General features: G+C 38.8%; 1 protein-coding gene across 5 annotated transcripts in view; it reads left to right on the top strand.

Annotated features, from left to right (window-relative positions):
• n4bp2 (NEDD4 binding protein 2) overlaps positions 1 to 16,244 on the top strand; it is a 96,262-nt gene that overhangs the window by 13,015 nt on the left and 67,003 nt on the right. For all 5 annotated transcript variants that reach the window (XR_006311992.1, XR_006311993.1, XM_043692675.1 and 2 more), the window contains exons 3-4: positions 1,880 to 2,004; positions 5,315 to 5,403. Coding sequence is in view for 3 of the 5 variants with exons in the window: in XM_043692675.1 (XP_043548610.1) it covers positions 1,880 to 2,004; positions 5,315 to 5,403 (214 nt within the window). In the remaining 2 variants the exon portion in view is untranslated. The remainder of the gene's footprint in view (positions 1 to 1,879; positions 2,005 to 5,314; positions 5,404 to 16,244) is intronic.

The raw sequence follows: 16,244 nt of genomic DNA, 5'->3' as shown, positions 1-16,244 counted from the left end.
CCCCCCCCGAAACCCCGTCCAACACCGCACCTTCCGTCCACCAGTCCGACACCACCCACCCATCCGCCCGTCTCTAACCTCACCCCCACCTCCTGCCGGCCCTACCCTCTATCCCTCTCCGGCGCAGCCGGACTGGACACCAACAACAAGACTGCTGCTACTAATGCCTTTTGGGGGTGAGTCTCCAAATAGTGCACAAACACACACACACACAACTTTTTACTGCAACATTTTGACAGGTTCCATCTCTGCCCTGTACAGGACAATGTTAGAGAGATCATTTGGGAAAGGGGGGTTTAGGGTACACCCCTGTGTAGAACTCCAGGGAAAGTGTGGGAAGAGAGAGAGAGGGTGTGGGAGTTTAGTCATTTAGAGACGGTGCCCGGGCTCCCACCAGTCCAGGTCTGTACTCGGCAGCACTTTTAATCACTGTAAACAAAAGACATGATCAGCGTTGGACACACGTCTTTGATGTAATGATTCTGTCGGGACCTCGAGATCTCCTTCAGATAATCCAATTTTTGGATAATTGGCATTCGGATAAAAGAGGTTCCTCTGTATTTGTAGTTTTCTTTAATTCATCCTCACTTTAAATTCCAAATTTACAGCTATTACCAGGATGCAACTTGTATCCTCTGTGATGAGGATGAAGAAAAATATTTGCTCAATTTGTCTGTCATCTCTTTATCCTCTATTGCTAATTCACCAAACTCAACTTCTTTAGAGCCAACACAATCTTTAACTCTTTTGTTTTAAATAAGTGAAGAAACATTTCCTATCTGTTTTTATCTTTTTGACTAACTTTCCCTTGTACTCTAGCTTTTCCCCCCCAATGCGTTTTAGTAATTCTTTCCTACTTTTTATATTGTGTCCAATCTTTTGATCTGCCACTTATCTTTGCAAAATGATGTCTTTTTTTTGAGCTTGATGTTAACTTGACTTTTTTAGTGAACCACAGATGGCAAGGCCGTCCCTTAGAATTTTTCTAATTTGTTAGACTGTCTTTATTCTGTGCTTTTTGGAATGTCCCCTTAAGTGTTTGACGCTTCCTCTCAATTGACCTATCCCTTAACCTAAATTGCTAGTTCTCTTTCACTTGTTATGCTTTCACACCCTCATAAATGCCCTTGTTTAAATTCAAAATAGTAGTCTTGGACACACACAATTTTCTATTATCCTGTAGATGAAATTCAATTATGCTACCCAGGGGCACTTTCAATTATGTCAGTAACTAATCCTATGTTGTTCATCAAAGCCAGATTTACTGTAGCCTGCTCTCTGGTTGATGTCATAACATGCTAATCTAAGAAATTATTCCAAAAACATTGAATTAATTTCTCATTTGATGACGTTTTCCCCCAATCTGATTTTCCAATCAATATGTAGGTTAAAATCCCTCTTGATGATTGCTGAGCCCTTCTTAAAGAACCACTTTGCAAAATCCCTGTCACCCCAAACTCACTAGTCTCAATGTTAAGCAGTCCTGTGTCGTTATGGTAATATTTTTGAGGAGAAAGTGAGGACTGCAGATGCTGGAGATCAGAGCTGAAAATGTGTTGCTGGAAAAGCGCAGCAGGTCAGGCAGCATCCAAGGAACAGGAGAATCGACGTTTCGGGCAGGGCTTATTCTCCTGTTCCAACACATTTTCAGCTCGTTATGGTAATAGGCAATCTTACTTTGAGAGCTGAGCAACCACCAAGTGAGATCTTATTGGATGTCTTCTTGTTTAACACTTGATCAAAATTATTTGCCCACCTGTGCCAAGCAAAACAGTTTTCCAAATTGAGACTGAGCATTTTTTCTTAGACAAACTTACTGAATAGTTCGAGAATTTGAGATTTTGTGCATAATTAATGAGTTTTCATTGCAATTGGACAGAATGCTTGTTCAACAGGGGCCTAATGGAATGATTTTCAGCACAGATGATTATTTTTGTCGAAATGGACGCTACCAGTTTGATCCTGATTTGATTGGAAAGGCTCATGAATGGAATCAAAAGCGAGGTGAGAAATTTAAAAATGTGTTCTTGATTACTGTAGACAGTATTACAAAAGTGAATTTATTACATTGATTTCTCCATAAGAGAACCATTTTAACTTGTCATAATTTCAAAACTTCTTGAATTTTATACTTGTTGTACAATTCTTATTCAAAAAGGTTACTTTTGGAAATGTCTTTTTATAAAACCCACCATAATCTTTGAATTTTTTGGACATTTGGGGATAAAGCCCTTCTTTCTTTAATCTCTCCTCAAGCTTATTATCTGTCCAGTAAATCTATGCTGCATTCTCTTGAAGACAGTTATCCTTCCCAAGGTGATGTGCAATACTGATCATGACACCGGTGTGGTCTAACCAAGGCTTTGCACAAATTAACTATCACTTTATAAAATAATTTCCTGAGATTTAATTAATTTGCCACATTTTCTCCCATTTGCTAAATCTATTAATTTTTCCTTAATTTTATGGTTTCATCCATATTGCTTATAGTATTGTTGTCCTTGTGTCAGTGTTTGGATATTGTGGTTTTTGGTTCTTGCTCCATAGTCATTAATCTGTACAATGAATAGTTTTAGACCTAACACAGATTGTTGGGGGACACCACTAGTCACATTTGTAACCAGGTCAATAATATGTGTAAATTTCACGATTCTCAGCTTTAGCTAGTGGTTTCTTGTGATGAGTCATTTTCCAGAAGTCAATTTCAATAACATTCATTGCCATTCTCTGTCCATTACTTTAGTCATGTGTTGAAACAGTCATTTTCTTCAGGCACTTTGCAAATGCATGCAAGCTTGACTTAATCAGCTGAAAAATTTCAAGTTGATCGACCACCCCTATCCTCACTTATTGACTTGAGCAATTTCTTGACAACAGATGTTAGGCTAAATTATTTTACATTAAAAGGAAGAGTAAATATACTCGATTTCCAATATAAAGGTCACCCAAACACAAGAATTTTGTAAATGCCCAATCATCCATTGTCGTGTAGTAAGTAAAGTCACTATCCTCTTAGAGGGCTGCTGTCTCAATAGAGATAGAGATGACTAGTGCTGGTTTAACCTGAGGGTCACTGCACCTCAGGTGGGGGGAGAGATTAAGAAGGAAGGATCTTCATAATAACCTCAGCTATTGTGGGAATTGAACGCAGGATGTTAACATCACTCTGCTTCACAACCCAACTGTCCAGCCAACTGAAAAATAATCCTGAGGCATGCAGGTCTGGAAATTTCCTGGGTTCCAGCATGGGGAGCCATCTCAGAATTTTGAAACCCTTTTGGACCCATTGTCTCTCTAACCGCAGTTTAATTTGAAACTCACATTTTGGGAACTGCTGTACTGCAATCTTAATCCTTTATTATTTCTTAATTCCACTCAGTCTCCACTGCCTCCTTACTGCTTGTTATATCATTGCTTGTCATTGAAATGCTTTCATCCTTAGTATTGAGGTTACTCTTCCACTGTAACACTTTTACTATCTTTCCTGCAGACTTGGTTATCTGGTGTAGCATTACTCCAGTTCTATTCATTTTGAACCATTTCTCCACAAAGGCTGCCATGTCTCACACAAGTTGAATATGTAGCAGTAACTTGTTCAGTTTATTTCTGATATATTCAGTACATTTGTCTAACCTGTTCTATTTCTCTGTTTTGCATGCACCTTATTTCTGTCTGCTAGTTTAATTTCTGTTTTTAGCTTTCTCTTTATTTGCAGTACCTAAAATAAAATTTCTGACTGTTGCTCGACTCTCTTTCCTTTTGTTTGACCCAAAACTATTATCAACATGATCTTTTATACCTAAGCCCTCCACTGACAGGTACTTGTTCAAATTCCTTTTCTGTATTAACCTCCCTAATATGTTTAATCCTCTGTCGGTTTGTGCAATTCGGTCCTAGCCTTTAGTCCCTAGCCCCCAGTATCCTTCAAATAAGACCTCTTGTCAAATTCCTAAATTGTTAGTCCCGAAATGAACCATAGCAACTCATTCATAAAATTATAGAGGTCTATAGCACAGAAAAAAGCCCTTCAGCCCATTGAGTCTGCACTGGTCAAAAACAACCACCTAACCATTCTAATCCTATTTTCCATCAATCGGCCTATAGCTTTATATGTCTTGACATCGCAAGCATACATCTAAATACTACTAAAATGTTATGAGGGTTTCTACACTCTTGCAGACAGTGAGTTCCAGATTCCCACCAACCTCAGTGGAAAACAAAACCTTCCCTCACATCTCCTTTAAAACTCTTGCCTCAAAGCTATGCTGCCTGGTCATTGATTGCTTTTCCAAGGGAAAAATTTCTTGCTGTCTATGCCCCTCATAATTTTATATCTCAGTCATGTCCCCCTTCAGACTCTATCCAATCTTTTTTCATAACTAAAACTCTCCAGCCTGGTAAGTCTCCTCTGCACCCTCTCTAGTGCAGTCACATCCCTCCTGATACTCTATACTGCAGCTGTGCATAGGGTTCTTTGTTTGAGCTTACCGGTTTAACTGCCAATCTTCAATGCCTGTCCGGATTCATATGTGAGAATTTAGTCACCTGGGTGATGTTGGAGTTTTGGAGTTATATTTAAGTGAGGAGTATGTTACTTCCACAGATGATAAAAGAGATATTGAGCAAAGTTTATGCCTGATGGAGCAGTAAAAGAGACATTGGCACTGATATTATTCTTCAGTGATTTGGATTTAGTAATGTTAGGGTAAAGATCAATGTAGATCCACTCTGCAAGCACCCTGCCTCTATTCCTAATGAAGGGCTTTTGCCCAAAATGTCGATTTTCCTGCTTCTCAGATGCTGCCTGACCTGCTGTGCTTTTCCAGCACCACTCTAATCTAAAGATCAATGTAATCGGGTCATAATCTCAGAGGGTATTAATAAGACAGTGAATGTGAAAACTAGAAAAATATATATTTCCACATCACTGGACAAAAAAGTATTATAACGCATAACGAGCTGTAAAGGAGTTTGTGCCAAGCAGATTTCTGTTTCCATCTGAGATACTTAATTTGCTGCATATGAATATCATTTTACACCATTGGAAAATCAAGAATGCAAAGAGATAATTTCTAAAGAAATCTTTTTACTGAAACTGTTAAGTTATACTAAGATTTGTGGATTTTTAATTTGAATTTTGAAATACTTACAAATGTTTAATGAAAATGTTATGTATATTGAAAAGTAATTGTAAACCGGTTAGCAAATTTTATTTAATCTTGTCATGCAACTTGATTCTCGTCATATGCACTGTTGTTGCTAGTGGCATACATGTCTTTGAATAAAATTTAATTCTGATCATATTTTCTTTCAGCCAAAGAAGCCATGGAAAAAGGTTACTCTCCTGTAATAATAGATAATACAAATACACAAGCGTGGGAGATGAAATCTTACATCACTATGGTTAGTTAAAGTTGTTTAGAAATGTCTCATAGTCTGTTTCCATGCAAAATCTTGTCAAGTATGCCAATTTCTTTGGAATACAAAATGTTGCTCTATATTCTTTTTTTATTTTTGTAAGTTCTAGATGATGTGGAAATTGTTCAACAATGGGAAGTTGAGTTGTCTTTGGAACAATTGAGTTTGATTGTCAGATGCTGTTCAATGTACAGTACTTGGAAGATTGTTAGGTTTCACTTATTTTCTCATTGCATCTGCAACCAGAATGGGTGCTGTGAGGAATTGCAATGTGCTGCATGCTCATTCGTTGAGTTCTGGCCGATGAGCAAGATAAGCAAACAAGCCGAGTGGTTTGGCAAAGCTTGCTGCATTATTTTGCAACAAAAATACTGAAAACAAAATCATGCGATTAATTTTAAACTTCTGTTTATTCATCTTGCTTATGCAGCATACTTATCCATTCTTTCAATTATTTCTGTTCTTTAAATAGAAATTTCTTATGTACATTTTGTCAGACTAAGCTTAAATATTCCACTCTAGCTTTTATTAATAGCTTCCTTGTCACCTGAAAGTCATTAAACTGGACTGAAGGAGCTTACACAAGGTCAAATTTTTCATAATAACACTTTCATAGAATCCGAGAATCCTACAGCACAGAAACTTTGGTCCAACTTATCCGTGCTGACCAGACATCCCAATCTGACCTAGTCCCATTTGCCAACATTTGCTCCATATCCCTCTTAAACCATTCCTATCCATATATCCATCCAGGAAATCGTGAACAAAAGCATAAATTGCTGGAGAAACTTAACAGCTCTGGCAGCATCTGTGGAGAAAAAGCAGAGTTAATATTTTGAGTCCAATGATCCTTATTCAGAACTGATAGTAGCTAGGAAAATGTGGTGTATATGCTGAAGATGATGTGGAGAGAGGGAGGAGAAAGAAGAAAAAGAAAAAGGAGTGAGCAGATAAATAGAAATACAGCCCAAAGAGAGAAGTAATTGAATTATTGAGCCATGAAGGCTGCAGGATCCCAAGCGGAATATGAGATGCTGTTATTTCAAGGAACAGGAGAATCGACGTTTCAGGCATAAGCCCGAAGAAGGGCTTATGCCCGAAACGTCGATTCTCCTGTTCCTTGGATGCTGCCTGACCTGCTGCGCTTTTCCAGCAACACATTTTCAGCTCTGATCTCCAGCATCTGCAGCCCTCACTTGCTCTCATGCTGTTATTTCAGCCTGTGTTGAATCTCGCTTGATTACTGTAGTAGGCCAGAGACAGAAATGTTGGTCAGGGGTCATGATGGTATGATCAAGTGGCAGACCACCAGAAGCCCAGGCTCATTTTTGTGGAAAAAACAGAGGAATTCCACAAAGCAGTCACCCAGCCTGCCACTGGACAGGCTGTAGAATGTAGAAGAAGCCATATTGTGAGCAGCAAATGAAATAGATTGGATTGAATGCAGTGCAGGTAAATTGCTGCTTCACCCTGAATATGCTTTGTTATTCTTACCTTTTACTTTCCATAAATGCTGCTTGGGATGTTAAGTAAATGTGACATTTTCTGCAAATTATATATTGCACTGTTTGTCCTTTTTAAATACCATTTATAAAATGTATATCAATTTTTAAAACAATCTTTCTAACTGGTAATTGTATACAGTTCAAGCGAGGAAAAACTACAAGATAAAAATTAGACTCAACCACAATAAAAAAGCAAAATGCTGCGAATGCTGGAAATCTGAAATAAAGCAAATATGCAGGCAGTATGTTTGGAGAGAAAACGAGGTTTAACATTTCGAGTCGAGTATGATTCTTCAGAACTCAAAGGAGTTGGAAATTTTTCTTTAGGTTGCAGAGAAGAATGATTTTCTCTTTTCTCAAGCTAAAATTTATACTGATTTTACATATCATAGAATCAGTGTGAAAGCAGACCATTCAGCCCATACTGTCCACACTGATCCTCTGAAGAGCATCCTACCCAGACCCCTCCCCCCAATCCTATTCTCGTAACTCTGCATATCCCATGGCCAATCCACCTGACGTGCACATCTTTGGACCTTGAGAGGAAATCGGAGCACTCAGAGGAAGCCCACGTAGACATGGGGAGAATGTGCAGATTTCACAGAGACACTCATCCAAGGATAGTTTCAAACCTGAGTCCCTGGCACTGATGCAGCAGTGCTAACCACTGAGCTGCCACATATCTTTCACTCCTTGGACACCATTATCACTGCTTTTGTCTTTTGCTTTGGGCACCCTCACAATGTTGTAAACAAAAACAGACTAAAACTTTATGGCTAGGTTAGGAGGTGCATGTTTGAAATATGCATCTCAAAAATATCGTATTCTTAAAATGTGTAAGGATTGACTTCAATTATTCTTTACTGGTTGGCCTTCTGGTATAGAACATTATAGTCAAAAGTAGCTCCTTAAGGTAAAGAATAGAAACTAAGGGGAGAAAAAATGTGCAAGTAACAACTAATGTTGATTGTGGAAAAGGACAAAAAGAAGTCTAAATAGTTAGAGTATAATTACCCTTTTAATGTTCCTTAATTCTAATTTATGAACCAATGGAAGAATGGAGTGAATGTGTGGGAACGGAAAATATCTCTAAGAAAAAGAAAACAAGATATAGCTTTAGGGTGAAATTTAAAATATGATCGAAGATAAAACGCTTAAGAGACCTGGCCGGAATTTGATATATTTTTAATAATTCTAATTGATTATATACAATGTGATGAAATCTATTGTTTTGAGGCCTGTATTTTTTGAGGTACCTTAGTTGAAAAGGGAAACTGAGAAAGGATATCTGAAAGAGATTGGAATCCTGTGAACCATTTATATAGCTGCAGCAGCTCTTTCAATTACTTGAAGAGAACTTTAGTGAATCTATATTATCTAGACAATAGAATGCAAAGTTGAGGAGATTCTTCAGGTTTATGCCACTTTTGGTGAAGGGCATGTCTGTGGAAATCTCAGTTTGTGTGCTACCATTGGCTGAAGATCAGACTCAATCTGAGTAAAAGATGAGCCAATTTTGTTTTCTGAGGAAGACCGAGTGTTGAAGAACTTTGACTGTGATTGATGATATACATGTTGAATCAATCGTCATGCCATTTTGTAAGAATTGCTTTCGTACAATCTGCTATTTTCTTTGTACTTAACAGTTTGTAACCACTGAGCAACTTGCTTATTAATTCATGTTTAATTAACTGGTTCTGGTTTTAGAGTGTAAGTTATTACCCAAGATAGTATGTAATGTTTGCATTATTTGACACTTGCATAGTAACAATTCTTTTGCGTTGATCCACGAACTCGTGACATAATTCTTTCAGTAAAGAACTAAGATTTCTTATTTCTTTTTTTTAAAAACTTTTTTCAATTGTGATTATTAAGTTGACCAAATCTCTGAATTGATACTGGTGTTTAAATTTCTAGGTATTGTAAGATCTTTCAAATGGACAAGTTATTATTTCTTACTGCCATTCTGTTATTACAGAAGGAAATTAGCTGCTTGTTGCCTTAAAGTATTCTTGGGAGTCATTTCCTTCACACTTCATGGACAAAATTAGACACTTGCAGTGACAGGCAAAATAGAAATGTGTATTTGTGCAAGTACGGTAAACTCACTTTGAGTCCGATCATGTGACAATCAATCAGCCATTTTGGACAGTAAACAGCTTAATTTAACCTTGTTGTCTGTAGAGTAAACATGTCTGTAATAAAGTTCCTGCTGGTTAGCACTTCAGTTTCCTGGTTCTTCTTGGAATGTAACATAAGAAGAAAACTGTCAATGAGGATGAGAAAACTGCTTTGCGTTGCACTGGTCAATCCAGTGACTTGTCCAAAAAAAAAGACAATTGTAATCCTCATTACAGATCTTGGAGGGATTTGTGGGGGGGGAAAAAAAGGTGAAGAAATCAAAGGATTCCATCACTGCATTGAAGCAGATAGAGTCAGCAAAAAAAAATCCCAGAGAAGAGATGAACAGTGCAGAACAAGCTCACCATGTGGTTAACCCTGAAGGAACACTGAGTAATGAGTATCGTACATGGAGGGAAGCGTTTTGAGCTCACGATGTAGACTCGGTGGGTGGGGGGGGTGGAAGCCTCAGGAATGCCTTCTTTTAAAAAGGACAAAAAAGGAAAATAAAAGTAAGGAATGTTGGATGTATTGTAATATATCATGCAATGCAGGCCCTTCCAATTAAAGAAAAAGAAGCAGGAAAGTTCGGCACTGTAGGACCATATGATGTAAATGCAGAGAGCCGGAACTCCAATATAGAGTTTCCATTATTTTGTTCAAGATAAGAAAATTGAAAAAATTGTAGCGTTTCTGAGTAATATGTGCAGGGGAGGGGGGAAATGGGATCCTTTAACCTCCGGTGTCTAGTACAGCCAAAAAAGCCTGTTTCTAAAACGTATGAAGAAATAAGAGGAATTCTACAGAACCATATTTCACCAAAACTATTGATGGCTGAAAGGTTCAGATTCAACAAATGTAACAAGTGTGTTGGTGAAAATTGGTGAGCATGGACAAGTTGGACTGAAGGGTCTGTTTCAGTACTGTATGACTCTTTAAAAAATCGATCTTCACTGTTAGTAGCAATACAAATGAGCAGAATTCTCTGAATTCAGAGACAACTGAAATGTTGCTATCAGAGACACACTTGGATGTGGATGGAATTCTCTGGAGAGTCAGTATGGACTCAATGGGATGAAAGGCCTGCTTCAGCACTGTAGGGATTCTATGATTTTGGTGTTGCAACTCTGATGCATTACTGTATGGAGTGGGAGCAATTGTTTCTCACATGGTGAAGAAATGCCAATAGCTTTAGCATCAAGATTATTAAAGCAGAAATGAACAATCCAAGATAGACAGAGAAGCTCTAGGAATCATTGGCATTAGATGATTCCACCAATACCTCTGATCAGGAAATTTACCTTATTGACAGGCCACAGACAATTGACCACAATATTTAGGCTTCATACAGCGATAACTTCTCTAACAATAAGTGGTAGGCATAATTGCTATCAACTCACTTATACAATCAAGTATAGGCAATCCAACTTGTGTGGGAATGTTGATGGGCTCAATAGATTACCTTTGCCAAATGAGTCAGCTGTGATCAGTCCTTATGTTGCATCAATAGAGGTTATTTCTGTAATGGCAGGACAAATTGAGGTTTACACTACAAATGATCCACTACTATCAAAAGTGATGGACATGGTACTTTGTGGCAAGATCTCAGGAATAATTGCAGAACTGAAGCCATATGTTAAATGGAAGCTAGAACTATCCATACAAAACAGGATTTCTCCTATGGGAAATGAGGGTCATCATTCCAGCACAGCTGAGAAAATGTGCATTAAATCAACTACACAAAATCAATGTGACATCCTCAGAATGGAGGAGATAGCCAGAAGTTATTTGTGGTTGCCAGGGATTGAGGAGAAAGCAGGAATGTGTGCAGCTTGCGCAGGAATTCGCAACCTACCTCAATTAGTGGTTCATTAGAATGTGAGACATTGTTTGTTTGAAATATTATCTCAATTCACTGAGGGACTACATAAGTGTTACTAGCTTTAGGGAATGGCACAAATTAAACTTGGCGTGGAGTATAATAAGATAATTAGTGTTGGAAAGTCAGTTAAGATCTGTGATACAGTTGATCAATGCTTTTGACTATTTATGGAAAGGTTGGTAGTTTGAGACCAACTATTTCCCCCTTTCCACTTTTAGGGCTGTTATGATGCAGAGGTAGTCCTCTGGGCTATACAGTCCAGGCTCAAGTCCTACTTGTTTCAGAAGTATCATAACATGCCTAAACAGATTGATTAAGGTTATCTATAGTCCAAACTGGATAAGGAGAATAGTTTGTGGACCAGTGGTAATGTCCTTACGTCTGGGTCAGAAGATCCAGGCTCAAGTCCTACCTGCTACAGAGATGTATCGCAATATGTCTGATCATTGATTAAAAATGTCTACTGAATGTAATCACTATTGCATTCCCTTAATAAAATCTGTTATTTCTCATCATTGCATTGGACACATTTTCATGGCATCAGGTGATAAGAATCAGAGGAATAAAGCAAATTGACATGGGTTCACAGGCATTTTGCATACCCTACTGGTCAAAATTAAAAATTTTAATGGCTGCATATTTAGTTGATGAAGCATTCATGAGGTGTTTTGCAAGCCAAACAGTGGAAGAAGCATGCAATAGATAGCATTAATCATTTCCTTTAATCAACCTGTTCAGACGTGTTATTATAAACCTCTGCAGCAGGTGGGACTTGAAACTGGGCCTCCTGACTCTGAAGAAGGAAAATTAGAATTGCAGCCCAAGAGTCCTCCAATTTGGGCTTAAATACAGAATCTTGGAGTCCAATCAGCTCATCGAAGGCACACTGTACCTCCAACGTTCATATATTTTGTGATGAAAGTCCTGAGGTGCAGAGTAACCCTGATAAGGTCTGGGTAATGGTAATGTGAGTAATTGTGTCACATATGACGCAGCTATCACATACAAAAGCCAGCTGCCTATAGTGGGTACGTTGATTTGTATTCCATAGGGGTCTCGTGAAGGAGAAAAAGAGGACTGCAGATGCTAGAAATCAGAGTCAAAAAGTGTGGTGCTAGAAAAGCACAGCAGGTCAGGCAGCATCCGTGGAGCAGAAGAATCAATGTTTCAGGGCATAAGCCCTTCATCAGGAATGTGGAGAGGGGAGAGGCTGAAAGAGAAATAAGAGGGTAGGGGTGGCGCTGGGGGAAGGTAGTTGGGAAGGCGATAGGTAGATGGAGGTGGGGCTTGATGATGGTAGGTTGGAGGAGAGGATGGAGCGGATAGGTGAGAAGGGAGATGAAAGGAATGACATTTCAAGAGGGTGGTGCCAGGTTGAAGGGTTGGATTTGGGATGAGGTGGGGGGAGGGGAGATGAGGAAACTGGTGAAATCAACATTGATGCCGTCTGGTTGCAAGATCCCAAGGTGGAAGATGAGGCATTCTTCCTCCAGGCATAGGGTGGCTTGGATTTGGCAGTGGAAGAGGCACAGGATTTGCATGTTCTTGATGGAGTGGGAGGTGGAGTTGAAATGATCAGCCACAGGGCAGTGGGTTGTTTGGTGTGTGTATCCCAGAGATATTCCCTGAAACATTTCGCGAGTTGGCATCATGTCTCCCCAGTGTAGATGAGACCACATCGAGAGCAATGAACACAGGAGATAAAGTATTTGGCTGTGCAGGAACATCTCTGTCATATGCGGAAGGATCCTTTGGGGCCTTAGCGGTCAGGGGAGAGGCGTGGGCACAGATTTTACACCTTTTGCAGCAGCAAGGGAAGGTACCAGGAGTGGAGAGTGGGTTGGTGGGGAGGGGCATGGATGTAATCAGGGAGTTGTGGAGGGAACGGTCTCTGCGGAATGCTGATAGGGATAGGGAGGGCAAAAAAATCCCTGGTGATGGGGTCTGATTGCCAGTGAAGGGGATAAAACGCCTGGAAGTAATGATTGAATGTTCAGGGTGATGGACAAGAAGTGAGGTCAATGGACTGGCAGAACAGGATGAAAGTGTAGAAAATAAAGCACAGTGGAAATACTGGAATTGAGGCTGGAAGTGCCCCATTTCAAAACCATTTGAATGTTAGAGAAAGAGCCTCCAGTACTGCAAAAGGGCAGGTCATGCAGCTGTAATCTAAACAGACATAAAAGTCAAAGTCCACACCACTTTGGACAAAAGAAAATGGACCGAAGAGTAGTTTTGTAAAAGAGCTAGAAACCAAACTTTTCATTATGAAGTTTTGGTGGCTAACAACAAGCTTTAAGAGACACTAATGAGAGAAATATAACAAACAAAGGAAAGAGAATTTGATAATTGGAACAAATTTTGAGTTCTTTCTGAAGTACTCACTAAGTGTCAACCAAATTTGTCACTTTGGTGGATTTGTGCTAAACAGTTGTTTATAGGTTAGACTTAGAAGACTTAAAGCAAGATTAGTTGCTAGTAAAGCAACTGAGTGATGCAAAGTTAGTGTGGATTGGAAAGTCCACAACTGGAAAAGTAACCTCAAATATTTTAGTTCTTTTGACCACAGACATATTCATGGGAGTTTAGGACAATCAACAAGGAAGTCACAAAGCAAAGTGTTTCTGAAACTACCCAAGATGCAGCAGAGGCAGAAGGAAAACAGTGGAATCTGAGTACATGCATCTTTAATCTGGTGCTTTCCAAATGTGGAATTTCTCAATGAAGTATGTACTATGGATAAAAATAGATGTGTTGCAATGTAGTATAAAGGATAACACTTGTAATTATGTTTTCTTATGGGGTGGTGTTGAGGAATTGAAAAATGGTTTACTAAAAAGAGTAGAAATTACAATTGGGAGTCAGCTTGCAGAATTCTAAATGTATTTCTTTAAATAGTAAGCAAATAAGGTATAGCATAACTAAAAATCAACAATTCCATGTAAAGAGTATTATTTCCATTCTTTTAAATCATGCCACGGCATCACATAAACAAAAGAATCAAAAATTACAAAACTTGGTAGTCATATATTTATTAAAGTGATTGTGCAATCAGACTAGATTAGATGCTGATTTTTTTTAAATTTAAGGACAAATACCGTATCTAAAAGGAAACCATCTAGATAAATGTGTCCTCTAGTCCCTAAGCTTAAGTGACAGGAAAAATATTAAGCACATTAGTTATGCTTGACATGCTAACCTTCTGGTGAAGCAGATTTCATAATGTTTCTGATACATGAGAGTGGGAAATCTCCTTTCAGATTGAGAGCTAAGAAAATAAGAAGGGTTGCCAAAATAATGGCTGTTGTGAAGCTTGTATCAGTCATACATTTTAAGTGTGATTTTGTACAGTTGAAGTACTGAAGCTGAGAATGTCATCAAAATAATTGTTTTTTGTAAAATAATGCACATTCTTTTAAAGTGTGAGAAAAGTTTGAGGTTTCATTTTGTAGGCTTAAAGCAAATTCTGGAAAAAAAATTAAAACTCTACAATCAAATGGATGTATCAGCAGCTTGATTGCTTCAGAAAAATAAATGCCATGTCAAGAAATTGTTAGGGAACCTAGAGCAATGTAATGCTTTGTGCATAATATGGAAGTTTGTGATTCAATCTGTTTTAAAATTTTGGTATAGCTACTGGCTCTCACATTTCATTCTTGCAATATAAATAGGAGCAGGCTGAAATCCTGGTTTTAGGGTTGAGGTACATGTTTACAGTAATACTGCTTAAGGATTGGCTGCAGTTTTAGACTTTACCACTTTGCTTTCTGGAATTTATCACTGGACCTCTATGAAGTTCCATCAATTTTTAATGCAAAACATCATCTGTCAAGTGGTTTAGATTTTCACTTCAGGAAAGGAACAACCTTTGCAGTTCACCTTGCACCAGTTCACATAGACTTCAGTGAGATTTTCAGCAGACGTTTGAGCTAATTCTATATCTGTTTCCAGTGACACTATGACTTCTCTGACAGCAAGTGCAAGCAAGGCTGTTCATTGAGTCCGATTGATGAATCAACAGCATCGTCACTACCTCTACCACTGGCTTATAGTGACAGCAGTGTGTATCATATACAGATGTCCTGCAGCAGTGCATTAAGGAGCCTTAGAATCATTTTTGAAACCTGGAACTTCTGCAACTAAAGAAAAGGGCAGCAGGCACATGGGAACGCCATCACCTGCAGGTTCCTCTCCAAGCTGCGCATCATCATAACTAGAACCATAATGACATTCTTTCACTCTTGCAGTAACACAAATCCGGAAGTCCCTTCCCTTCCTCATAGCACTATCGGTGCGCCAAACTGAGATGAATGCCAGCAGTTCAAAGAGGCAGCTCACTACCACCTTCTCAGAAGCAAAGATGAAAACCAACTTTTTGAAAAGGTTAAGCAAGTGTAAAATAAATAGATGAAGGAGTAAATAATCAGTGTTGGTTATTTATGTGGATGGAGGCATACAGTTTGTTTCCATGTTGTACAACTGTTCGGTCTAATTAGTCCATGCCAACCATATTCCCAAACTAAACTGGTCCCACGAGCCTGCATTTCCTTGTATCCCTCCAAACCTTTCTGATTCGTTCAAATGTCTTTTAAATGTTGTAATTGTACCTACAGCCACACATGAACTATACTCTGTGTAAAAGGTTGCCCTCCCCAGGTCCTTTTTAAATCTTTCTCCTCTCACATTAAAAATATGCCCCCTAATTTTGAACTCTCCCATTCAGGGGAAAAAACCCTGCCATTCACCTTATTTATGTCTCCCATGATTCTGTAAACCTCTATACGGTCACCCCTCAACCTCCTACGCTCCAGTGAAAAAAGGACTAATCTGTCCAGCCTACCGTTAAAACTCAAACCCTCCGTTCCTGTATATATCTTGGTACATCTTTTCTGAACCCTCTCCAATTGAATAATGTGTGGTTCATGTGTGGAATGAGCTTCCAGAGAAAGTGGTGGATGCAGATACAGTTACAACATTTAAAGTAAATTTAGATAAGAAAATGAATAAGAATTTTTGGAGCGATATTGGCCAAGTGCAGCCAGGTGAGACTAGTTTAATTTGGGATTACAGTTGTCATGGACTGGTTGAACCGAAGGGTTTGATTCCATGCTGTCTGACTCTATGACTCAAACATAAACAGAAATTGATCATTGGGCATTTGGGGTGGGGTTATGGTGGGGTGGGATGCGATGGGTTGGGAAGGGAAAGAGTGAGCGGATCCACAGAGAGAGAGCAATAGGCTTATCAAAGAAACGGATGATATTACACCAGGGAGAAAGAAAAGCTGATAATTGAAACCATTTGTAGAGTCATGGAGA

The sequence above is a fragment of the Chiloscyllium plagiosum genome, chromosome 1 (assembly GCF_004010195.1).
Source record: "Chiloscyllium plagiosum isolate BGI_BamShark_2017 chromosome 1, ASM401019v2, whole genome shotgun sequence".
In the NCBI taxonomy this organism is placed as follows: domain Eukaryota; kingdom Metazoa; phylum Chordata; class Chondrichthyes; order Orectolobiformes; family Hemiscylliidae; genus Chiloscyllium; species Chiloscyllium plagiosum.
Note: the sequence above shows the minus strand (reverse complement) of the source record. Positions and strands in the feature narration are given on the sequence as shown.